The sequence below is a fragment of the Coregonus clupeaformis genome, chromosome 29 (genome assembly GCF_020615455.1).
Source record: "Coregonus clupeaformis isolate EN_2021a chromosome 29, ASM2061545v1, whole genome shotgun sequence".
Taxonomy (NCBI): Eukaryota; Metazoa; Chordata; class Actinopteri; order Salmoniformes; family Salmonidae; genus Coregonus; species Coregonus clupeaformis.
Genome location: NC_059220.1, coordinates 46,322,750 through 46,350,083, shown reverse-complemented (window position 1 = coordinate 46,350,083; position 27,334 = coordinate 46,322,750). Strand labels below are relative to the sequence as shown.

The window sequence follows — 27,334 nt, the reverse complement described above, 5'->3', positions numbered from 1 at the left end:
CTCGCGGTTCCCAATGTCGTAGTTGCATTCGGCAGGGGTTAGCCGACGGGAGTAGAAGGCACAGGGGTGCATCTTGCCATCCTCAGCTGCTCTTTGAGAAAGCACTGCACCCACTCCCACGTCCGAAGCATCTACCTCCACCACAAACTGCCTTGCTGCATCTGGCATCTGGAGGATGGGAGCAGAAGTGAAACATGTCTTGAGGATATTGAAGGCCTTATCAGCAGCTGATGTCCATTGGTACGGTTGTTTAGTGCTGGTTAGCGCCGTGAGGGTGCAGCCACTGTGCTATAGTTTCTGATGAATCTCCTATAAAAGTTGGCAAAGCCCAGGAACTGTTGCAACTTCTTCCGAGACTCAGGAACTGGCCAGGAAGTGACAGCCGACACCTTCGTGAGATCCATCTGAATGCTGCCCTCGGTCACCACATACCCCAGGAATGAAACGGTCTTGGCATGGAACTCGCACTTCTCTGCCTTCACGAAAAGAGAGTTCTCCAGCAGGCGGCGCAGGACCAACCGGACGTGGTGCGTGTGTTCTGACAGAGTCTTTGAGAATATTAAAATATCGTCAAGGTACACAAATACGAACGTATTTAGCATGTCCCCTGAGGATATCATTCACTAGGGCTTGAAAAACTGCTGGGGCATTGGTGAGGCCGAAGGGCATGACGAGATATTCATAGTGGCCGGTTGGTGTGTTGAACGCTGTCTTCCATTCGTCTCCCTCCCTCATCCGCACCAGATGGTAGGCATTGCGAAGGTCCAGCTTAGTGAATACAGTGGCTCCCTGCAGCAGTTCGAAGGCAGACGAAAGTAAGGGCAGTGGGTAGCGATTCTTAACCGTGATGTCGTTCAGACCCGGTAATCTATGCATGGACCGAAGAGAACCGTCCTTCTTGCCGACAAAGAAGAATCCCGCTCCTGCGGGGAAGACGACGGTCTAATTATCCCGGAGGCAAGAGAGTCATTAATGTAGTCCTCCATGGCCTTTCTTTCCGGGGCTGACAGTGAATACAGACGACCCTTGGGAGGTGCTGTGCCAGGCAGGAGAGATCAATCGCGCAGTCATAGGGTCTGTGTGGGGGGTAGAGATGTCGCCTTGGATTTGTTGAACACCTCTTTCAGGCTGTGGTAACAGGCCGGAACATTGGATATGTCGGAGGTAGCGCTAGATCCTTCCCGGTGAACGGGCAGGGTGGCCCCCTTAAACAGGTCTGGTGACAACTCCTTCCCCACTCACGGACTGTTCCTGTCTCCCAGTCGATGTGGGGGTTGTGCTGACGGAGCCACGGGTATCCAAGAATGAGTGGTTGGCCAGGTGAGTGTAGGAGGTGAAACTGGATGGACTCCTGGTGGTTTCCTGACAGCAGGATTGTCACAGGGGCGGAGATATGAGTGACAGTGCCAAGATGATGCCCATCCAGGGCTCGTGCAGGAATGGGTTGTGTCAGTTGATGATGGTTCACGCCCAGTTGCTGTGCAAGCTCAGGGTCCATGATGTTTGCTTCGCTCCGGAATCCACAAGGGCGGCCAATGTATGAGTCTTGTCAGAAAGCTGAAGGCGGAGATGAAGCAGGGTCTTTCGGATGGAGGGAGACTGAAGGCTTGTTGAGCTCACCCGGATCTCCCCTACACCTGGTGAGCTGCGGCTTTTGCCGGACAAGTAGCGACACGGTGATTCTCGCCACCACAGTAGAGGCAAAGGTTGGAGCTTAGACGGCGCCCGACGCTCCTCGGGAGTCAGAGAGGCACGGCCAATCTCCATGGGCTCAGGCTGATTGAGTTGGCTATGGGACTTGACAGGCAGGGGCTGGACAGAAGCGGTATCGACCCGAGTACGGATGGCAGGTTGACTGAGACGGCCCTTCTCCCTCCTCCCGGGTCTGTATACGGCGGTCAATGCGAACGGCAAGGTCAATGGCGGCATCAAGCGTTGAGGGCGGGTCATGGGAAACAAGCTCGTCCTTGATATAGTCCGCCAGGCTATGGAGGAAGGCTTGCACCAGTGCCTCTGGGTTAAACGAGCTTTGACTGGCCAGGGTACGAAAGTCAATGGAGAAGTCTGCCACTGTCCGATTGCCCTGACGGATGGTGAGCAGAGCTTGTGACGCTTCGGCTGTGGGCGAGCCTAGGTCAAAGACCTTTAACATCTCCTCCTCAAAGGCACTGAAGGAGGCACAGGCTGGGGTTTGCCGGTCGAATTCCGCCGTTCCCCACAACCGAGCTCGACCGGTGAGATGTGTGATGACATACCCCACCTTGGCTCCCTCTGTTGAGAAAGTCCTGGGCTGTAGTGCAAACTGGATTCGGCAGCTGCTCAAGAATGGTCTTACTTGCTTCTGGTTGCCATCAAAACGTTCCGGGTTCCCAATCCTTGGTTCAGGAGCGTGGGGATCTGGTGGCAGCACTGCCGGGCCTGCAGCATTGGGACCTCCAGCGGAGGGATGAAGGAGTATCGGTGGTACAGGAACAAAAGGACCAGGGGGGTGCAGGTGGAGTAGCCGGGCTTGAGAGTAGTTGCAGGGCTTGGGCTAGCTGTTGTTGCTGCAGTTGGAACTGTTGTTGCTGCTGGTTGAATAGCTGGAGAAGGGAAGCGATGTCGCCAGCCATCCGATTTATGTCTCCCTCAGAGCGTTCCAGTCGCTGTAGGGCAGTCCTCTCTGGCTCTTCCTCCATCGTGGTCAGGGAGTGCGCTGGGTCCATGATGGTCAGATCGTTCTGTCACGAACAGAAGAGGACCCAAGAGCGCAAGTTCAAATTCAGAGTTCTTTATTCAAGGTTACAGGCGGGAAAAGGAGTCCCAGGGGTGTCAGGGGTCTTTCAGGGTCCTCCTGTGGGTACCTGTGCTCCGGGGGTCACCAAATGTCCGGGGGTGTCCAGTCCGAAGTGCTTAGTGTGTGTGTTCCCCAGTGATGGAGCGGCGTATCGGGCTGAGGGTGGTGAAACGTCTGGGCACGCTCATCTGGTGGTCGGAGACCTGGGGGAACACACACACACAACAGCAATATGAATGGCAGGCAGAAGTACAGATCAGGGCTGGGCAAATATCGTGGTGAGAGACAGAAGGCAGAAACGAGTTACCGGAGGGGCTGAAGATCGGAGAGTAGTCGAGGTCCAGAAGGCAGGTTGGGATAGACGGGGCAGTAGAACAAGGAGGCAGTCAAGAAAGGATCGGGTATCACAAACAGGAGTCAGAGCGCAGACAGGCAGGTTACTGGTCCGGGTTTGAAGACGATCTGACAGGGCTTGGCTGAAAAACAGGGCTTGATATACTGGGAGAGGTAGTGGGGAAATGCAGTTCAGCTGGCAGAGTAATTAGAACAGAGTGAGGCAAGGTGAGGATGGTGAGTGGGAAATGCAGTGCAGCTGGCCAGGTAACAAGAGCAGAGCAGGGCAGGTGGAGCTAGTTAGGCTGAGTAGAGAGAGGGAGGTGAGCAGAGTGGAAGATAATTGAATGCAATTAATGTTGCTACCAGGGAGAGAGAGTGCTCATGACAGGGGATCCTTAATAAACCCCAGGAAGAGAAGCTGTTGTCTTGGCAGGAATTAATGGGGATCCATAATACATACAAGTAGTAATACAGCAAATACTTCAATTGTTTAAGCATATGTTGCAGAACAGTGATTGCAATATTTTTTTCTTAATATTTACAAAACAAAATTGATCTTAAGGGGGTTAGCCGTCAGTGATGGAGTTGACAAGCCACTGACGGAGTTGACAACAGATACTCAAAACATATTTGTCTGTGTGTCGTCCACACCTAGATAGGGGTTGTCTGGTGCTGTCCCTTTTATGGGTTACCTAATGAGCAGATTGCGGACTTAAGAAAAAACTTGAGTCATCAGAATACATCTCTGAGCAATTGTGTTAGTATAAGAAATATAATAAAAAATAAAAAATAATTACATGCAATATACTGTAGCTCAGTATTTGTATTATTTATACAGTTTTGTTGCTAATGTTTATCAAGGATGTCAATAATTATGGAGGTGACTGTAGATACATGGTCCATATAGACACGTGGTAGATGAATGCTTCACGAACAGGGTTTAGGAGGTCAGTCTGGGTGAAGCTGGAGTAACAGCTCTCTTTTAAACTGTACAGTTATGTATTTTATTTAAAGGTTGTTGTCACTCCCACCTTAGGGCCAGTGATTCATATTCTTACTTAGCCTTTTCTACAGTAAGTATGCCTGCCCTAGATGTTATCACAATCCACCAGCCTAATTTTAATTCACTAAAGTAAAAATAAACAGCCATTACAGATGGTTAGCTATAGCTCTCTGAAACTGATTGAAATGCTCTAAATGTTCTGTTGTCTAAGGTGACAGTGAGACAGACGTGGGGGAAAAATCTGTCTGATTCATAAATCATCTTTAGGAGCACCTATGACATCGACTGGATGGAAGCACTGTGCCAAAGTCCCAGATACTAAAGTTTATACTAAGATTTAACAACCATAATGTACAAAGGGCCAAAATGTTATGTTTCACTGTATTGCAGTGGTGAAATCACTCCTATGAATTTGATAGAAACGTTGTGTCACAGTTATTTTAATGTCAGCTTTGTCAATGGTAAAATAGTTACTTACTAAACTAATGTGTAGTCCTTATTAGTTGCAAATTCATGTTCAAGAACTACTCCATGAATATACATCTTCTACTAGAACTCATCTTCTACTAGAACTCATCTTCTACTAGAACTCATCTTCTACTAGAACTCATCTTCTACTAAATCATCTTCTACTAACACATCTTATACTAACTCATATTCTACTAGAACTTATCTTCTACTAACTCATCTTCTACTAACTCATCTTCTACTAGAACTCATCTTCTACTAGAACTCATTTTCTACTAACTCATCTCTATAACCATTCTACTATATTTCTACTAACTCACTTCACTAACTCATTTCTACTAACTATCTAATAATCATCTTCTACTAACCCATCTTCTACTAGAACTCATCTTCTACTAACTAATATTCTACTAACTTCTCTTCTACTAACTCATCTTCTACTAGAACTCATCTTCTACTAACTCATCTTCTACTAACTCATCTTCTACTAGAACTCATCTTCTACTAACTCATCTTCTACTAACTCATCTATTACTAGAACTCCTCTTCTACTAACTCATCTTCTACTAACTCATCTTCTACTAGAACTCATCTTCTACTAACTCATCTTCTACTAACTCATCTTCTACTAGAACTCATCTTCTACTAACTCATCTTCTACTAACTCATCTTCTACTAGAACTCATTTTCTACTAGAACTCATCTTCTACTAACTCATCTTCTACTAACCCATCTTCTACTAGAACTCATCTTCTACTAACTTCTCTTCTACTAACTCATCTTCTACTAGAACTCATCTTCTACTAGAACTCATCTTCCACTAACTCATCTTCTACTAACTCATTTATTACTAGAACTCATCTTCTACTAGAACTCATCTTCTACTAACTCATCTTCTACTAGAACTCCTCTTCTACTAACTCATTTTCTACTAACTCATCTTCTACTAACTCATCTTCTACTAACTCATCTTCTACTATAACTCATTTTCTACTAGAACTCATCTTCTACTAACTCATCTTCTACTAACCCATCTTCTACTAACCCATCTTCTACTAGAACTCATCTTCTACTAACTTCTCTTCTACTAACTCATCTTCTACTAGAACTCATCTTCTACTAGAACTCATCTTCTACTAACTCATTTATTACTAGAACTCATCTTCTACTAGAACTCATCTTCTACTAACTCATCTTCTACTAGAACTCCTCTTCTACTAACTCATTTTCTACTAACTCATCTTCTACTAGAACTCATCTTCTACTAACTCATCTTCTACTAGAACTCATCTTCTACTAACCCATCTTCTACTAGAACTAATCTTCTACTAGAACTCATCTTCTACTAACTTCTCTTCTACTAACTCATCTTCTACTAGAACTCATCTTCTACTAGATCTCATCTTCTACTAGAACTAATCTTCTACTAACTCATTGTTATTGGATGGTCATTGCTCTGTCTCTCCAGTCTTGTGTAGAGTTTTGTCTCAGACTGTAGAAAGAATAGATAGCATCCGTATTTCTATTCTCCGTAAGTAACCATCCTCATTCAGGCAGCGCTGCTTTGGTTTCTTAAGGGACTTCTGTCACTTTGCAGTGGTTCAGACTGACGACAACATTCACAGCAAGTGAACCCCCAACAACAACAACAACAACAACAACCCTGTACACCATGTCTATGCTATACATTTACATTTACGTCATTTAGCAGACGCTCTTATCCAGAGCGACTTACAGTTTGTGCATACGTTATTCTTTATTTCTTTATTTTCATACTGGCCCCCCCATGGGAATCGAACCCACAACCCTGGCGTTGCAAACGCCATGCTCTACCAACTGAGCTACCTCCCGCCGGGCCATTCCCTCCCCTACCCTGGGCCAATTGTGCGCCGCCCCATTGGTCTCCCGGTTGCGGCCGGCTACAGCAGAGCCTGGCCTATAGCTACCGGGACATAGTATTGGCCTCCTTCTTCCCTCTGCCATGGGTCCCTGCTATAGTGGTACTGGTTCTAAACCTACCGGGAAGTGAGGTGAACACGTTTGGTCTGTATTGTACCGTTCACAGTCAGAATGTATGTATCTTAATCTCATTTCATAGCTTTGCCTAGACAGAGTAATCTCTTACAACATTATGTGCAGCATGAAGCTTATCTATTTAAAGAGGATGCTTTTTTCTTGTTTTAGCATGAAACTGCTTCTGACTGAAAGTGCTTCAAAGACCCTCTTTGTTTCGTAAAATGCATGGGTCTCATTCAGGTTCTTAGCTATTTCTCTCTCTCCCTCTCTCTTTCTGTCTCTCTTGCTCTCTCTGTCTCTTTCCTTCTCTTTTTCTCTCTCTCTCTCCCGCTCTCTCTCTACTCTCTTTCTCTCTCTCTCGCTCTCTTGCTCTCTCTCGCTCTCTCAATTCAATTTCAATTTAAGGACGTTATTGGCATGGGAAACGTATGTTAACATTGCCAAAGCAAGTGAAGTAGATAGTAAACAAAAGTGAAATAAACAATAAATATTAACAGTAAACATTACACTCAGAAGTTCCAAAAGAATAAAGACATTTCAAATGTCATATTATGTATATATACAGTGTTGTAACGATGTGCAAATAGTTAAAGTACAAATGGGAAAATAAATAAACATAAATATGGGTTGTATTTACAATGGTGTTTGTTCTTGCTGCTGTGATGGCACACTGTGGTTTTTCACCCAGTAGATATGGGAGTTTATCAAAATTGGGTTTGTTTTCGATTTCTTTGTGGATCGCTGTAATCTGAGGGAAATATGTGTCTCTAATATGGTCATACATTTGGCAGGAGGTTAGGAAGTGCAGCTCTCATGATTTGGTTGGGTCTAATTGTGTTGTTTCGCTCTCTCTCTCTCTCTCTCTCTCTCTCTCTCTCTCTCTCTCTCTCTCTCTCTCTCTCTCTCTCTCTCTCTCTCTAAATCAAAACAATGGCAAATATGCCAGGACCCCATCTTTACCACATAGCTGATCTGTGATCGTATATATTAGTGCTACATTTTTTGGGGGGGAAGGCAATTACTTTGAACAGTCAGAGCCAGTTTCTCATGGGGATTACATGCATTTTGTTTTCATTTTCCTCGGGCTTCAATGTTTTCCTACTGATTTAGTCCTCCTTGGGTGAAAGGCTGTTTAATGTGGAGTCTCTCTGTCCCTTTAATCTATTGTGGTCTTGCAGTGCATTTAACAAGCTTATCTCCATGGCTTCCCTTTCAACTGTCTCTCTCACATATGAACTTGACATTTTGTGAGCCGTCTCCTCATTTCCAAAGTAGACACAAGATAGTAAGGTCAAAATTGAATCAAATGTGACTTAAAGCAGTTGCACTGAGGAGGGCAGGGGGCTAAAACAGGTATTTAATTAAGAAGCACCAGGAGATACAAGGACAGTAGTGTGACAGGACCACCTAAGAAGAATCTGCTGAGCGGTGGCAGTGAGCAGACAGTACTTTAACACTTCCTCCATCAGTATTCATGTAAAATAGTTAAGTATAACTGAATTCCAAGGAACTTGAGCATGGTTTGATGTCATTGTGTGTGTTGTTGGCCTTCTATTATATGTGTAGATTCCATCTGTCAGTTTCTTGTTTATAACATAGATTTGTTGAAAAATTGTAAAAGCACTAAACTTTAAACCGAATTGCCTTTTTTGGTTATGGACATAACTGTTTACCTCAGTCTCAGCATCCAACATTTACTTAGGCCTAAGTATTTCCTAAATAAGTGGATATTTTCCTCTGGATTTAATCTCAAAGCAAATATTTTGAGAACATTAAAGATCTTTCACCCCAGTGTTTTGCTTCAGTGAGAGCAAACATCTGTTAAAGTTAAAACAAACTAGAGCTTGTTGGTGTTGATTCGGGAAAATGAAACCAGCTGTGTAAGTCTAGTACCATCTTACAGTACCACTAGTACTGTATGACGTCATATAAGATAGTCATGTTTCAGGTGAAGAGCATGTGAAATACCCAGAAATCAGGCCATGAATGCATACATGCATGCACTGATGAATAACAAAGCAATTAGTAACATGCTCCAGGATGTACAGCACAGTAGTTCCATGTAGTTCAGTAACATGGGACTGAAGCTCACTAATTATCTGCGTTCTTCATTATCTCCCTGTCTCTACAGAGTGTGAGTGAGTTTGGCCTGGACATCATCGAGACCCCAGAGGGAGACAGATGGCCTCAGCTGATCGTCCAGCAGAGCCTGGACCGCGAACAGAAGGACACCTTCGTCATGAAAATCAAGGTGGAGGACGGAGGAACCCCCCCAAAGTCCAGCACGGCCATCCTCCAGGTCACCATCGCCGACGTCAACGACAATCGACCGGTCTTCAAGGACAGCGAGGTGGAGGTGAACATCCCAGAGAACGCCCCCATGGGAACCTCCGTCACCCAGCTCCACGCCACGGACGCAGACCTCGGCTCCAACGCCCAGATCCACTTCTCCTTCTCCAACCAGATTTCCTCGTCCACCAAGAGGCATTTTGCCATCGACAGCACCACCGGGCTGATCACCGTCAAGCAGCCCTTAGACCGGGAGTCCACCCCGGTCCACAAACTCATCGTCCTGGCCAGCGACGGCAGCTCCACCCCCTCCAGAGCTGCGGTTATCGTCAACGTAACGGACATTAATGACAACGTTCCGTCCATAGACACTCGGTACATAATGAACCTTGTTAATGGAACGGTTCTGCTGTCAGAGAACGCTCCTCTCAACACAAAAATAGCCCTAATTACAGTGACGGACAAGGACCTGGATCTGAACGGCAAAGTGACTTGTTACACCGACCACGATGTTCCTTTCAGGTTAAAGCCAGTCTTTAATGACCAGTTCCTGCTGGAGACTGCGGCTCCCCTAGATTACGAAACAACCAGGGAATATGCAATTAAGATAGTGGCGTCGGATTCTGGGAAGCCTCCTTTGAACACTTCAGCGATGGTTTTAATTAAAATGAAGGACGAGAATGACAACGCTCCCATCTTCCCTCAGCCTGAGATTCAGCTGTCCATACCAGAGAACAATGATCCGTCCACGCAGCTCATAAAGATCAGTGCCACAGATGCAGACAGCGGACATAATGGTGAGATTATTTATTCTCTTGGCCCTGACGCTCCCGATGGGTTTAACATAGATCGGCGGTCAGGAATCCTGTCCGTTGGCAAACGCCTGGACAGAGAGAAGCAGGAGAAGTATTCGTTCGCTGTCATGGCGAGGGACAATGGGTCTACTTCGCTGCAGAGCAATGTCACAGTGAGGTTGATAGTGCAGGACCTCAACGACAACAGCCCAGCTTTCACCCATCCTGAGTATAACTTCTACGTGCCTGAGAATCTGCCTCTATATGGGACAGTGGGTCTGATCACCGTCACAGACTCTGACGCAGGTGACAACGCCGTCGTAACGCTGTCCATCCTGAACGGGAAAGACAATTTCGTTATTGATCCCCGGACCGGTGTGATCAAACCCAACATCACGTTTGATAGAGAGCAGCAGAGCTCTTACACTTTTATGGTGAAGGCTGTAGACGGAGGGCAACCGCCCAGCACTTCATACGCCAAGGTCACCATAAACGTCGTGGACGTCAATGACAATCGACCCGTTTTTGTTATCCCCTCGTCCAATTACTCTTACGATCTGGTCCAGTCTACCACCAGCCCTGGGTCTGTGGTCACCAGAGTGTTCGCTATGGACAATGACACTGGCATGAATGCTGAGCTGCAGTACAGCATCATTGGAGGATCACCAAGAGGCCTGTTTGCCATAGACAAAACAACTGGTAATATAACTCTGCAGGAGAAGGTAGTCTCAGCCGATCAGGGTTTACACCGGCTGGTGGTGAAAGTCAAAGACCTGGGCCAGCCAGAGTCCTTACACGCTATCGCCCTCATTCATCTGTTCATTAACGAGACTGTTTCCAACGCTACGTTCATACAGGAGCAGCTACGTAAGAGCTTGGAGACTCCATTGGACCGTAACGTGGGAAACAGTGAGGTCACACCCCAAGTCAACGGATACGTGATTGTTGTCATCGCTATTATCGCTGGGACTATGACAGTCATCTTAGTCATCTTCGTGACTGCCTTGGTGCGCTGCCGCCAGACGCCCAGGCATAAAGTGGTGCAGAAGGGCAAGCAGAGCGGCGAGTGGGTGTCGCCCAACCAGGAGAACCGTCAAATCAAGAAGAAAAAGAAGAAAAAGAAGAGATCCCCTAAGAGCCTCCTCTTGAACTTTGTCACCATAGAAGAATCCAAGTCTGATGATCCCAGCCAGGAGCACATTAATGGAACCCTGGACCTCCCCGTGGAGCTAGATGAGCAGACCATGGGGAAATACAACTGGGCCACTACTCCGACCACCTTCAAACCTGACAGTCCAGACTTAGCCAAGCATTACAAGTCCGCCTCCCCACAGCCGACCTTCCAAATCAAACCAGAGACCCCGATGGCGCCCAATAAACATCACGTGATTCAGGAGCTCCCGCTGGACAACACGTTTGTGGTGGGCTGTGACTCGCACTCCAAGTGCCTCTCCACCAGCTCGGACCCGTACTCTGTCTCAGAGTGCAGCTGTCAGGGGGGATTCAAGACTCCTGGGCAAATCCACACCAGACAGGTAATTCATAACTTATTTTCTAAAGCCACCTACTGTTCCCACTCCAACTCCCCGTACCACTGTCCCTTTGTTGATAAGGAGGGTGATGGGTGGCAGCGGGAGGGAGCCTGGGGATTGAACCACACAAAAAGTCACACGTGCATGAATGTCATCAGCATTGAATATTGAGGAAGAATACCTCAGAGAGGAAGGAGGGAACTGAAGTCAGGGCCAAGAAACTTCAACCAAATGAAATCTATCTTTACTTCCCAGACAGAGGGGGGGAAAAAAAACGAAGACAGATTATACCTCCCTTCGCTATCTTGTACTATATGTCTATAAAACCCTTTAACCTTATTTGGGTTAATGTTCCACTTAAAAGTATAATGGCGGCAGTGGAATGGTCTAGAACTAGTCTTAAATTAGAATCTTAAGTGAGAAAGGCTGGTGGCAGAGTAATAGCATGCTTGAGGGAGAATCAAGTCGGCCATGCTACTAATTGAACTCTGCACAGGTGTATTTGCTGAGGACCAACAGATTAAAAGCAGCGCTAAGCTTTTTTGATTGACACGCCTGAAAAAAAAACTAGCATGTCTGACGGACAAAGAAAACCAAACATAGAGTGTTTGATTTGACAGTCATCAGCTTAACAGATAAACGTTGGGTTCAATCAGCTGCTCACTTTCCACTGAAATAGCAGGAAACGTATCCCCCAAGAGTTTCCACTACAGAATAATAAAACCTCATTAAATAATACCAGATTTTGGTTGCGTGCTGGAGATATTAAGTGGCGTCTTGACTGTGGAGGCTCTGAAGGCTTTGTGACTGTGAGGAGGAGAGCAAAGCATAAGGCTCGTTTGCATGCTACGGTCTGGTCTGAGGCTTATTATTCCCTAAGAGATGTGCCAAATGCGAAGTGCCCTAATAAATAAAAGCAGGCCAGGGAAATAGATGTACATCAGAGGTGAGGAGAGGAGAGGTGGCCTAGCTGAGGGCAGACAACACAGCAGAGCAGAGCAGGGTGGAGCAGAGCAGAGCGGGGTGGAGCAGAGCAGAGCGGGGTGGAGCAGAGTGGGGTGGAGCAGAGTGGGGTGGAGCAGAGCGGGGTGGAGCAGAGCGGGGTGGAGCAGAGCAGGGTGGAGCTCTATGGGATGGAGACTGATAGTGCTACAGTATGGCGGGTTACTAAGATCAAGGTAAAGATAGAGGCTTGGGACCAATAGAAAGAAGAGATAGCTAGATGGAGGCTTGGGACCAATAAAAAGAAGAGATAGCTAGATGGGGGCTTGGGACCAACAGAAAGAAGATATAGCTAGATGGAGGCTTGGGACAAATAGAAAGAAGAGATAGCTAGATGGAGGCTTGGGACCAACAGAAAGAAGAGATAGCTAGATGGAGGCTTGGGACAAATAGAAAGAAGAGATAGCTAGATGGGGGCTTGGGACCAATAGAAAGAAGAGATAGCTAGATGGGGGCTTGGGACCAATAGAAAGAAGAGATAGCTAGATGGGGGCTTGGGACCAATAGAAAGAAGAGATAGCTAGATGGGGGCTTGGGACCAATAGAAAGAAGAGATAGCTAGATGGGGGCTTGGGACCAATAGAAAGAAGAGATAGCTAGATGGGGGCTTGGGACCAATAGAAAGAAGAGATAGCTAGATGGGGGCTTGGGACCAATAGAAAGAAGAGATAGCTAGATGGGGGCTTGGGACCAAAATAAAGAAAAGATAGCTAGATGGAGGCTTGGGACAAATAGAAAGAAGAGATAGCTAGATGGGGGCTTGGGACCAAAATAAAGAAGAGATAGCTAGATGTGGGCTTGGGACCAACAGAAAGAAGAGATAGCTAGATGGGGGCTTGGGACCAAAATAAAGAAGAGATAGCTAGATGGGGGCTTGGGACCAACAGAAAGAAGAGATAGCTAGATGGGAGCTTGGGAGCTTGGGACCAATAGAAAGAAGAGATAGCTAGATGGGGGCTTGGGACCAAAATAAAGAAGAGATAGCTAGATGGGGGCTTGGGACCAGCAGAAAGAAGAGATAGCTAGATGGGGGCTTGGGACCAAAATAAAGAAGAGATAGCTAGATGGGGTCTTGGGACCAACAGAACGAAGAGATAGCTAGATGGGGGCTTGGGACCAAAATAAAGAAGAGATAGCTAGATGGGGTCTTGGGACCAACAGAACGAAGAGATAGCTAGATGGGGGCTTGGGACCAACAGAAAGAAGAGATAGCTAGATGGGGGCTTGGGACCAATAGAAAGAAGAGATAGCTAGATGGGGGCTTGGGACCAACAGAAAGAAGAGATAGCTAGATGGGGGCTTGGGACCAACAGAAAGAAGAGATAGCTAGATGGGGGCTTGGGACCAACAGAAAGAAGAGATAGCTAGATGGGGGCTTGGGACCAACAGAAAGAAGAGATAGCTAGATGGGGGCTTGGGACCAAAATAAAGAAGAGATAGCTAGATGTGGGCTTGGGACCAACAGAAAGAAGAGATAGCTAGATGGGGGCTTGGGACCAAAATAAAGAAGAGATAGCTAGATGGGGGCTTGGGACCAACAGAAAGAAGAGATAGCTAGATGGGAGCTTGGGAGCTTGGGACCAATAGAAAGAAGAGATAGCTAGATGGGGGCTTGGGACCAAAATAAAGAAGAGATAGCTAGATGGGGGCTTGGGACCAGCAGAAAGAAGAGATAGCTAGATGGGGGCTTGGGACCAAAATAAAGAAGAGATAGCTAGATGGGGTCTTGGGACCAACAGAACGAAGAGATAGCTAGATGGGGGCTTGGGACCAAAATAAAGAAGAGATAGCTAGATGGGGTCTTGGGACCAACAGAAAGAAGAGATAGCTAGATGGGGGCTTGGGACCAATAGAAAGAAGAGATAGCTAGATGGGGGCTTGGGACCAATAGAAAGAAGAGATAGCTAGATGGGGGCTTGGGACCAACAGAAAGAAGAGATAGCTAGATGGGGGCTTGGGACCAACAGAAAGAAGAGATAGCTAGATGGGGGCTTGGGACCAACAGAAAGAAGAGATAGCTAGATGGGGGCTTGGGACCAACAGAAAGAAGAGATAGCTAGATTGGGGCTTGGGACCAAAATAAAGAAGAGATAGCTAGATGGGGGCTTGGGACCAACAGAAAGAAGAGATAGCTAGATGGGGGCTTAGGATCAATAGAAAGAAGAGATAGCTAGATGGGGGCTTAGGATCAATAGGAGGAGGAGGAGGTTTAGGGTTCATCATTGGTGGTCGTTGTGGTGTGGTAGAGATACAGTATTAATCTAGGTTAGGGTTCATCATTGGTAGTCGTTGTGGTGTGGTAGTAGAGAGCGACAGTAACTACGCCATCATGCATCATTTGTTCTTTAGTCTGAGGAGAGGGTACTATTGTACATGTTGGAAACAAGGTCATAACGTGGGATTCATTCAAACAGTACGACACATTTGCATTATTGATGCCTAATAACATTGTATTGTGTGGGGATTAGTTTTTTAGTTTATATTTTATGTTTTCTTTAGTTTTCTTTAGTTTTTCATGATTATTGCTCACATTTAAAATAACAAATTATGTTGCAGTTTCATCATAAATCTTTAATTGATTTTATTTGATGGAGTGTAACATTTTTGTACTTGTCTATCTTCACAGAATTGCACATACGTATTTTTTGGGGTGCCTTGTTCAACTCATTGTGGCCTTTTGAAGCTTTTCCATCCTTTTGAAATCCCTTGTAGCATAGTTATTACAAATTACTGTCTATCCACTGATGCGTTGTGTACATGGTAATTTAAAGAGACACCGACACAGAGCAGATATTAATTTTCCTCACCCACCTTTTATTTAAAACCCATTTAAAAGCAACACTGCCATGGTACATTATACGTAAGCCTACTTGCATAGCCATTGCAGGAACATATCATTAACTTGTTGTTTGTAATGCTCCCTGTCTAGTTTGTCAGAATGGCTTTGCACTCATACTGGTTATGCCCTGCACTAAAATACCCCCTGAAATATACTTATCCTTTAAGCTAATCTGAAGGAATTCATGATTAAGTCAACATTCTCCTCCGTCCTCGTAATGTCCTCGTATCAGCTGATCCAGCAGTATATTTTAACTTGTGTATTTCAGGGCTTTGCTAATCTGAAAAAATGCACTGCGAGTTGAATTCAATCATTATTTGTTTCTTTTGGGGTAATTAATATTATAATATTTGATCAGATTCTGGTCTGAAGTGGGACAGCGTTGTTCACACTGAAAGACCCAGCACCACCTTAGAGATGTCAGGATGATGGTGGATCTATTATCTCTAGTTTTAATCTCCTGTCACCTGGAGCGTTTGAAAAGTAGGGCCTCCCTGTTGGCATTAGATGTGACAGTTAAGTGTGCTTTATTCAAAGCCTATGCGTGAAGTAAAGCAGGGTCTGGTGAGAATCTAGAGCTCAAAAGGTTAATTAAATGCATCAAAGGGTTAATCACTCATAATACAATATGATTAAAAATCTCTTTAATTAGGTTTCGGGAGAGGATAATAGATAAAAGAGGATTGTTAAGATTATATCAGGTATACCTAAATATCTGTCACTAGGTCTCTAATATTATTGGACCTCTGACAGCCAATGAATGACAATTACTGGCTACAACTTCCTAGTTACATTTTACACTAGTTTTGACCTGTCCATAAACTCTCGTTCCAATAGATTCCTCTTTTAACATTGATACAGTTCAGATAAATTCTCTAATGCTCCCCAGAATATTAACATTAATGTTTTTTTCTTAATCTCGTAAAATGAAAATGTGTTGTCGAGTGTGGAATTCACAATTGCGATCCGTTCAAGTCAGCCTGGACTTAACAAAAGCAGCATATGGCAAGTTGACGCCACTCAATCTCCCTGAGCATAAACCTGTAATACAAAAAGTCCAAAATACAGGATAAAGCAGATTGTGATGTTTTTATTTGTTCATGAAAGTGAAAGACAGTGATTTAGTTCCTTTTGCGTGGCTCTTCCATTGACCTCTTACCTAAAGCAGAAAGAGGATGAAGGATATAACAGCAAACATTCAATGAATCCTAATATGAGACACAGGAGACTTACAGATGAAGGTCAGATGGACGTTTAAGGGGACTTACAGATGACGGTCAGATGGACATTTAAGGGGACTTACAGATGACGGTCAGATGGACGTTTAAGGGGACTTACAGATGACGGTCAGATGGACGTTTAAGGGGACTTACAGATGACGGTCAGATGGACGTTTAAGGGGACTTACAGATGACGGTCAGATGGACGTTTAAGGGGACTTACAGATGAAGTTCAGATGGACGTTTAAGGGGACTTACAGATGAAGGTCAGATGGACGTTTAAGGGGACTTACAGATGTAGGCGCTAAAGAGGAAAGTGTCAAAGTACTTCAGAGACTCCATGTTTATGGCACCATATGGTATCTTAATATCCCTATAGCTCTGTTTGGTAGGATCCAATGCTGCTCAGCGCACCATAGCTTCTTTTTCTCTTTTATTCCCTCCTTCATCTCTTCCATTCTTTTCTTTTATCTCTGTCTATCTCCCTGTTCTCAGCCGGTAGTTTTAGAGGTCAATCCCCCCGGTGACGTGCGGGGAAACCTCTGTCTCCATCTGTGCTTTAGTTGTGGCAGATCAAATGAGCAACCACCCTGGCTGGCTCAGTGATCTCAGACACAGGCATGAATATGCAACAGCAAAGAGGCCAATGTGCTGTTTTTGTTTGTCCCATATTCCACAGGGCCACAGTGCATAACAGGTCAGTTGTTGGAGTCAGACCCAACAGACTCAACATCCTGTGGTTTGTGTGTTTCTTAGCTAGCAGGGTCCATTAACATATTCATACTTAACATACTGTACACAGATATTACCATTTGACATGTTCTCAGAACATGAACATTTGAAAAGGATTGCAGACGTGATTATGTTGTTGTTGTAATTTACAATATATTCCTAAAAACATTCACTGTGGCTAAGTGTTATAGCTAACCCTTACAGAAAAACCACATGATTGCACATGTAGAAAATCACATTATTTCACATGTTTTCACGTGTAGTTTTATGTTTTCACATGTCGCTTTACATGTTGTCACATTAACTTGTCATAAGATCACGCGTGATCACATGAAAACGTGTTTTTTTGGAAAAATCATGTTTTCTTTCTCCATAAAGTGTAGGGTTGCAAAATTCTGGTAACTTTCCCAAAATTCAAACCAAGCTGTGATGCCAGTAGACAGTAAAGGAGGGGGGGTGGGGAGGAGGGGGGGGGTTGTGTCACCTCCTCTTAACAGCTAAGTTAGCCGTTTGCTTCTATAATCAATATGCATACTGTAGGCAGGACTATTGAGAGCAGGCAGCACGGGGGTCAGATTCAACGTGATCATTCAAGATATCGCCAGATGTGTCTTTTTGTAGTTTTTTGGGGGGCAGACCTTTAGTGAATGTCAGACCTGTACCTATCAGAGGACCTACTGTAGGGTGCCAGAGGAAGGACTAAAGAATGAAGCCAAATGCTGTTTTCAGGGTTAAAACTGAGTGTTGCAGTAGGGTGGTGGACGTAATCACACATTTGGTGCAAAAAAAAAAAAAATTGGAGAGAATTGCATGCTCTGATAATCACAGTAAAAATGCACAAGCTTATGGTCACGTGTAGTATTCTTCAAGGACTTCATCTGGCAAGACGTTCATACCTGATTGTCAGCTGTACCTTGAAGAATCCTTTTTTCCTTTTTTCTTGTTGAATACAAATGATCTAGAGGTTTTGTATTCACTGTTCGACTGTAATAGAGTTTAACAGCTAGTAGAACTCAGACTTCTCAGAGCTGGATTACATTGTAACTACAATCTCCCTATATCTGTCTGTCTCTCTATATTACAGGAGACGGCACTGAAACCACCACTCTATGGCACACTCTGTGGCACAGGTACAACTCGCTCCCACAGGATAAAAATCAATCTCTAGCTGCCAGTACCTAGAGAGAGAAAGAGAGAGGGAGAGAGAGAGAGAGAGAGAGCGAGAGAGAGAGGGAGGAAGGCACAGAGGAAGAGGTGAATCTCATACTATACAATCTCTACGGCCTCGAACACCAACCGACAAAAGGAATATGTTCATTTGGTTCATTTTTGTGGGCTTTTTTTTATTTATTTTAATTAAAATTAATTTCACAGAAATTAAGACACGTTGTTGCCTGCCTAAAACTTGACGAAGCTCTCCTTGTGAATCCTGTAGGATGTTTGAAATGCTTCATAGGTACCCATCATTTACATGATCTCTTATCATATCTTTCTCCTAGATGATGACTCACGCTATGACCCACCCACCTGTAAAAAAACAAACAAAAAAACATACAGTACAAATACAATGAATAGTTATTCTGTACTTTATTCTGTAAAGTATGTTTATATGTATGTATGTATGTATATTTATTACTGAGCTTACTATGGTTATATTTATTGATTCTGCTTGACTAAAGTTTGACCTACCTGGTGGCTGTTTTTTTATTGTTTTTTTCCTTGTTTTGACTAAAGTTTAACCTACTGTGTCTTTTTTTTTTTTTTTTATTGATGTTTTTCTACTTGCTTTTTAATCCATTGAATTTGCTATTTCTGGGCTTGCTCATGGATATACTGACTGGCAATGTATAATGCTGCAAGCTAAGCCTACTGCTAATGGCATTACTGCTAATGGTCCTACTGCTAACGGTTCTACTGCTAACGGTCCTACTGCTAACGGTCCTACTGCTAATGGTCCTAGTGGTAACGGTCCTACTGCTAATGGTCCTAGTGCTAACGGTCCTACTGCTAATGGTCCTAGTGCTAACGGTCCTACTGCTAACGGTCCTACAGCTAACGGTCCTACTGCTAACGGTCCTACTGCTAACGGTCCTACTGCTAACGGTTCTACTGCTAACGGTCCTACTGCTAACGGTCCTACTGCTAATGGTCCTGCTGCTAAAGGTCCTACTGCTAACGGTCTTACTGCTAACGGTCCTACTGCTAACGGTCCTACTGCTAACGGTCCTACTGCTAATGGTCCTACTGCTAATGGTCCTACTGCTAAAGGTCCTACTGCTAATGGTCCTAGTGCTAACGGTCCTACTGCTAACGGTCCTACTGCTAACGGTCCTACGTATGTGACTGTTCTGCCCGTGTCACCATGTACCTTCATGTCAATGATCACCTCGTGTCATCCCATACACTTAATGCGCCACAGTTAGTGTTAGTAGTGAAGAGTGTGTCTAGTGTTAATAGGCCCACTGGACTGGAACACCACATTGTAGTGCTTTACCAGGACCAGGAGGACTGTGTCTACTGATTGCCACCGTAGGACATTAGGGAATTGTACCACATAGTAGAGAGGAGGAGTTTAATACTTTGAGCTAAGCCACAATCACAAGGGACCGAAGGCTTTGTTCATAATCAAAAGCTGTTCTATGTTGGACTAAACAGACGAGCACCACGGTTAACCTTAGTGTACCGGAGTCAGCTGGACAGCTCCACAAGTCACAGCCGGTTTAACCTGTGAGATATAATATTACATATTTAAAAAGATGATTCCAAATGGTAAAACTCAGGCAGTCGTTGATACCACTTGGTTGACCTAAAGCAAAAAAAAAAGACTAACTTGAATTTGTGCACTTATTTATATCAATGCATTATTTATTGAAGTGAAATTAGGAGAGATAAACATTGAACATCGAAACGAGTAGAGGTAGCGCAAGCAGCATTCAGCAGGCTTCAATTTATTAACAGCAATAAGGTGACATTTAGGATGAGAGAGAATCTGTTTTACAGTGCACGTTCAATATGGTAAGCCTTTGGTTCTGACTTGGTATCCACACAAATATATGCCTCTACTGTATCTTGTAAACACTTGGACTCATTGTTATGTCCTGATCTTTGATTACTATCTAATAAACAGCTTGGTGGGTTTAGCACTGTTGTTAATAGTCATGATGTTTAATGGTGTCTTATAAAGAGACTGCTTTGGTTAGGCGAGGCTGTGTGTGCAGTCTGTATGGCACATATAGGATACCTTCCTAATGATCCAAATCGTTTCTGGATGTAGGTACCGGATGTAAATATGGTATCAAATGTATCACTACTGAGTAGAACCACAGTGTGAACTACACAGAGCATCTTAGCACTGTAATCATCATTCGATTGAACAGATCTTTGGGAGAAAAATAGAAAAATCATACATGAATACAGGAGAGTAGACAGTTTTGATCTGTTGTAAGGGAGACAGATGACAATGAAATACCAACCTCACTTTTATTCAATGTGAAGTACGATATGCTCCTTACATAATCTTTGTAATTAACTTTGATTTGCCAATTGTGTGAAGAAAAACGGTATATAAATGTTTTGTTTATGTATATGTGTGTGTGAGCTTCTGGAATTTATTAAAGTCTTTTTGCATTGTATTGCACATTTCCCATGACTCTTCTTATTAATCAGGACATTGTACCTTCTCATTATATATATATATATATATATATATATATATATATATACTGTCTGTCCGTCTTCCCTTCATTTCCTCTACTTATAACAGAAGCCCATTAAGACTAAAAATGTCCTTGAGATCATCTATATGATTATTTTTTGTAAGATTGTTATTCTACATTGTACTGTCTAGGTCAACGACGGGCCATGCCCTTCACAACCTTTGTGATCCTGAATTGGTTAGTTGGACACACAATAATAATTGGCTCATCAGTTCAGCCTGAGGAGGAAGAATTGCAAAAATATTAAACAATGTTGTTTTTCCTGTAACTACATAACTTGAATAGAGGGAAGAAATGATTAAACAGTTTAGATATCCATCTCTCATTAGGAACAGTTTTAATCAGAAGTTATGATGGAAATCTTCTGCAAACAGGACTTTTGAAGTGTACATCTACAGTATAACTCTATAAGGATATTCATCAGAATCCCATATTGTCTGTTATAGTTTGCCATAATATAATACTGTTAGAATCCGAATCAACGGTAAGGCATGAACTCAACCAGAGATCTAGACTATGAACACAGCCAGAGATCTAGACTATGAACATAACCAGAGATCTAGACTATGAACACATCCAGAACTCTAGACTGTGAACACAACCAGAACTCTAGACTATGAACACAACGAGAGATCTAGACTATGAACACAACCAAAACTCTAGACTATGAACACAACCAGAACTCTAGACTATGAACACAACCAGAGATCTAGACTATGAACACAACCATAGATCTAGACTATGAACACAACCAGAGATATAGACTATGAACACAACCAGAGATCTAGACTATGAACACAACCAGAGATCTAGACTATGAACACATCCAGAACTCTAAACTATGAACACAACCAGAACTCTAGACTATGAACACAACCAGAAATCTAGACTATGAACACAACCAGAGATCTAGACTATGAACACAACTAGAACTCTAGACTATTAACACAACTAGAGATCTAGACTATGAACACAACTAGAGATCTAGACTATTAACAAAACTAGAGATCTAGACTATGAACACAACCAGAACTCTAGACTATGAACACAACTAGAGATCTAGACTATGAACACAACCAGAACTCTAGACTATGAACACAACCAGAACTCTAGACTTTGAAAACAACCAGAACTCTAGACTATGAACACAACTAGAGATCTAGAATATGAACACAACCAGAGATCTAGACTGTGAACACAACCAGAACTATAGACTATGAAAAAAACCAGAACTCTAGACTTTGAACACAACCAGAACTCTAGACTATGAACACAACTAGAGATCTAGAATATGAACACAACCAGAACTATAAACTATTAACACAACTAGAGATCTAGACTATGAACACAACAAGAGATCTAGACTATGAACACAACCCGAGATCTAGACTGTGAACACAACCATAACTATAGACTATGAACACAACTAGAGATCTAGACTATGAACACAACCAGAACTCTAGACTATGAACACAACCAGAACTCTAGACTTTGAACACAACCAGAACTCTAGACTATGAACACAACTAGAGATCTAGAATATGAACCCAACTAGAGATCTAGACTATGAACACAACCAGAGATCTAAACTATGAAAACAACTAGAGATCTAGACTATGAACACAACTAGAGATCTAGAATATGAACCCAACTAGAGATCTAGACTATGAACACAACTAGAGATTTAGACTATGAACACAACCAGAGATCTAGACTGTGAACACAACCAGAACTCTAGACTTTGAACACAACCAGAACTCTAGACTATGAACACAACTAGAGATCTAGAATATGAACACGATCAGAACTATAAACTATTAACACAACTAGAGATCTAGACTATGAACACAACTAGAGATCTAGACTATGAACACAACCAGAGATCTAGACTGTGAACACAACCAGAACTATAGACTATGAACACAACCAGAACTCTAGACTATGAACACAACCAGAACTCTAGACTATGAACCCAACTAGAGATCTAGACTAGGAACACAACCATAATTCTAAACTAGGAACACAACTAGAGATATAGACTATGAACACAACCAGAGATCTAGACTATGAACACAACCAGAGATCTAGACTATGAACACAACCAGAACTCTAAACTTGGAACACAACTAGAGATCTAGACTATGAGCACAACCAGACTCTAGACTATGGACACAACCAGATATCTAGACTATGAACACAACCAGAACTCTAGACTATGAACCCGACTAGAGATCTAGACTATGAACACAACCATAATTCTAAACTAGGAACACAACTAGAGATATAGACTATGAACACAACCAGAGATCTAGACTATGAACACAACCAGAGATCTAGACTATGAACACAACCAGAACTCTAAACTTGGAACACAACTAGATCTCTAGACTATGAACACAACTAGAACTCTAAACTTGGAACACAACCAGACTCTAGACTATGGACAAAACCAGATATCTAGACTATGAACACAACCATAACTCTAGACTATGAACACAACCATAACTCTAGACTATAAACACAACTAGAGATCTAGACTATGAACACAACCAGAACTCTAGACTATTAACACAACTAGAGATCTAGACTATGAACACAACTAGAGATCTAGACTATGAACATAACTAGTGATCTAGACTATGAACACAACCAGATATCTAGACTATGAACACAATTAGAGATCTAGACTATGAACACAACCAGAACTCTAAACTATGAACTCAACTTGAACTCTAGACAATGAACACAACCAGAACTCTAAACTATGAACTCAACCAGAACTCTAGACTATGAACACAGCCAGAGATCTAGACTCTGAACACAACTAGAGATCTAGACTATGAACACAACCAGAGATCTAAACTATGAACACATCCGTAACTCTAAACTAGGAACACAACCAGATATCTAGACTATGAACACAACCAGAACTCTAGATTATGAACACAACTAGAGATCTAGACTGTGAACACAACCATAACTCTAGACTATGAACACAACTAGCGATCTAGACTATGAACACAACTAGAGATCTAGACTATGAACACAACAAGAGATCTAGACTATGAACACAACTAGAGATCTAGACTATGAACACAACTAGAGATCTAGACTATGAACACAACTAGAGATCTAGACTATGAACACAACAAGAACTCTAAACTTGGAACACAACCAGACTCTAGACTATGGACACAACCAGATATCTAGACTATGAACACAACCAGAACTCTAAACTATGAACTCAACCAGAACTCTAGACTATGAACACAACCAGAACTCTAGACTATGAACAGAACCAGAAATCTAGACTATGAACACAACTAGAGATCTAGACTATGAACACAACAAGAGATCTAGACTATGAACACAACCAGAGATCTAAACTATGAACACAAACGTAACTCTAAAATAGGAACACAACCAGAGATGTAGACTATGAACACAACTAGAGATCTAGACTATGAACACAACTAGAGATCTAGACTATGAACACAACCATAGATCTAGACTGTGAACAAAACCATAACTCTAGACTATGAACACAACTAGAGATCTAGACTATGAACACAACCAGAGATCTAGACTATGAACACAACTAGAGATCTAGACTATGAACACAACCAGAGATCTAGACTGTGAACACAACCAGAACTCTAAACTATGAACACAACCAGAGATCTAGACTATTAACACAACCAGAAATCTAGACTATGAACAACCAGAACTCTAGACTATTAACACAACTAGAGATCTAGACTATGAACACAACTAGATATCTAGACTATGAACACAACCAGAGATCTAAACTATGAACACAACCATATATCTAGACTGTGAACACAACCAGAACTCTAGACTATGAACACAACCAGAGATATAGACTATGAACACAACCAGAACTCTAGACTATGAACAACCAGAACTCTAGACAATGGACACAACCATAGATCTAGACTATGAACACAACCATAGATCTATACTATTAACACAACCAGAACTCTAGACTATGAACACAACCAGAGATCTAGACTATTAACACAACCAGAACTCTAGACTATGAACAACCAGAACTCTATACTATTAACACAACTAGAGATCTAGACTATGAACACAACTAGAGATCTAGACTATGAACACAACCAGAGATCTAAACTATGAACACAACCATATATCTAGACTGTGAACACAACCAGAACTCTAGACTATGAACACAACCAGAGATATAGACTATGAACACAACCAGAACTCTAGACTATGAACAACCAGAACTCTAGACTTTGAACACAACCAGAGATCTAGACTATGAACACAACCAGAGATCTAGACTATGAACACAACCAGAGATCTAGACTATGCCTCGTTGTAGGTTTTACGTCTGACTCTTGAAAGGCTAAAGAAAGAAAGAAAAAAACATGAAACACAGAAGCAACAGAAACTATTTAATTGCTTATCAAAGTTACTTTGTATTTCAAAAACGGTGAAACTAATCAATTCCCTTGAGGGAAGTATGTCCTTGGTGAAGAGAGTAACACTACAGTAGACTATGCACATACTCACAGAGAGAGGGTGTGCAAATGTCAAACTACTATTAATAGCTTAATGTAAACCTGGTAAATCACTTGCTAAATGCTAGCTTCTCACTGAGAACCAACAAAACTGGTGCAAACCTACATTTATTTGGAATCAACCACCATTGTATGGTAATGCTTCTGCTCTTATGTCGCGTTGATGTTGTTCTTTATGAATGAAATGTTTTTCAAGAGATTATATATTGAATTGTGCCAAAGCTTAATTATGCAAGTGACCAACGTTTTATTCATTTTTTCTTTTTTTGTTGTTGACAGGGTTGACAGGGGGGTTCTACTAAGCTGACATATGGAATTGTTTTAAGATAATCATACCATGGATCATCTAGCTATTTGATTTAGAATTTTAGGACCCCTTAAGCTATATATATATATATATATATATATACACAGTGCATTCGGAAAGTATTCAGACCCCTTCATTTTTCCACATTTTGTTACATTACAGCCTTATTCTAAAATTGATGAAATTATATTTTTCCAAATCAATCTACATGCAACCCCATAATGACAAAGCAAAAACAGGCTTTTAGAAATGTTTGCAAATGTATTACAAATAAGAAACAGAAATACCTTCTTTACATAAGTATTCAGACCCTTTGCTATGAGACTAGAAATTGAGCTCAGGTGCATCCTGTTTCCATTGATCATCCTTGAAGTTTCTACAACTTGATTGGAGTCCACCTGTAGTAAATTAAATTGATTGGACATGATTTTGAATGGCACACACGTGTCTATATAAGGTCCCACAGTTGACAGTTCATGTCAGAGCAAAAACCACCCCATGAGGTCAAAGGAATTGTCCGTGGAGCTCCGAGACAGGATGCCCCCATTGCCAGAGTTTGCTGTTTTTGACATCCACTGCGAGTGACATATCTCCATGGCTGGTTGGTAGGATTGAGAACAGGAACATCCACCAAGTCATCCAGGAGCATCCTACTATCTCCATTCTCCAGGGAAGGGGGAGACCCCTTCAGGGAGGGAACCCTGCAGAGTACTGCCAGTCGGCTGCGGAGAGCCGACACAGCGGCGACACGTCCACCAGATCCGCTACTGGGGTAACCTCCCGAGTGGGACAGTGGTCTAAGGCTCCGCTGTGCCACTAGAGATCCTGGTTTGAATCCAGGCTCTGTCGTAGCCGGCCGCGACCGGGAGACCCATGGGGCGGCGTACAATTGGCCCAGCGTCGTCCAGTGTAGGGGAGGGAATGGCGGGGAGGGAATGGCCGGCAGGGATGTAGCTCAGTTGGTAGAGCATGGCATTTGCAATGCCAGGGTTGTGGGTTTGATTCCCACGTGCAATGACAGTATGAAAAAATAAATAATTAATGTATACACTCACTAACTGTAAGTCGCTCTGGATAAGAGCGTCTGCTAAATGACTAAAATGTAGAAGATAAAGAAAAAGTAGGTGGGCAGGGATTCCCCAGTAGCTTGTGTAGGTTCTCTACTTGTTTGCTAAGAGTAGCCACTTCTCCCCTGTAGTCCTCCGCAAGCAAACATTTGCAAAGTTATTCCAACAGAGCTACGGTAATCTTTTATCAAGGAGTGTAATGCCAATAGCCTGCTGAATCTTTCACACCCGCGGCCCAACGATGGTACCGGATCTGAAATAATTATCCGCTTTTTGGAATATTGCAGAGCTAGAATCAGTTCTTTAAAATTCATTTTCAGAAGTTCCGAGCTAGCCCTCCTGATGTCGTTTGACCCCACATGGACTACGACAGCGTCAGCCCCCGGCATCTGTCGTAGAACGGTAGGAAGCCTCCTTGTAATGTCCCATACTCTGACCATAATTCTATCCTCCTGATTCCAGCTTAAAAGCAAAAACTCTCTCACTCTCTCAATATGGAAGTGGTCAGATAGTGCAGATGCTAAGCTATAGGACTGTTTTGCTAGCACAGACTGGAATATGTTCCGGGATTCATCCGATGGCATTGAGGAGAATACCACCTCAGTCACCGGCTTCATCAATAAGTGCATCGATGAGTGCATCGATGATGTCATCCCCACAGTGACCGTA

General features: G+C 43.0%; 1 protein-coding gene across 2 annotated transcripts in view; it reads left to right on the top strand.

Annotated features, from left to right (window-relative positions):
* Nucleotides 1–27,334, top strand: part of LOC121587322 (protocadherin-11 X-linked-like) — a 325,044-nt gene that overhangs the window by 27,004 nt on the left and 270,706 nt on the right. Inside the window, exons 3-4 of one of the 2 annotated variants that reach the window (XM_041904233.2) lie at nucleotides 8,731–11,217; nucleotides 18,092–20,639. In XM_041904233.2, the coding sequence (XP_041760167.1) occupies nucleotides 8,731–11,217; nucleotides 18,092–18,175 (2,571 nt within the window). In that variant the 3' untranslated portion in view covers nucleotides 18,176–20,639. Of the gene's footprint in view, nucleotides 1–8,730; nucleotides 11,218–18,091; nucleotides 20,640–27,334 lie in introns of those variants that run through there. The other variant, XM_041904232.2, reaches the window with a different exon arrangement.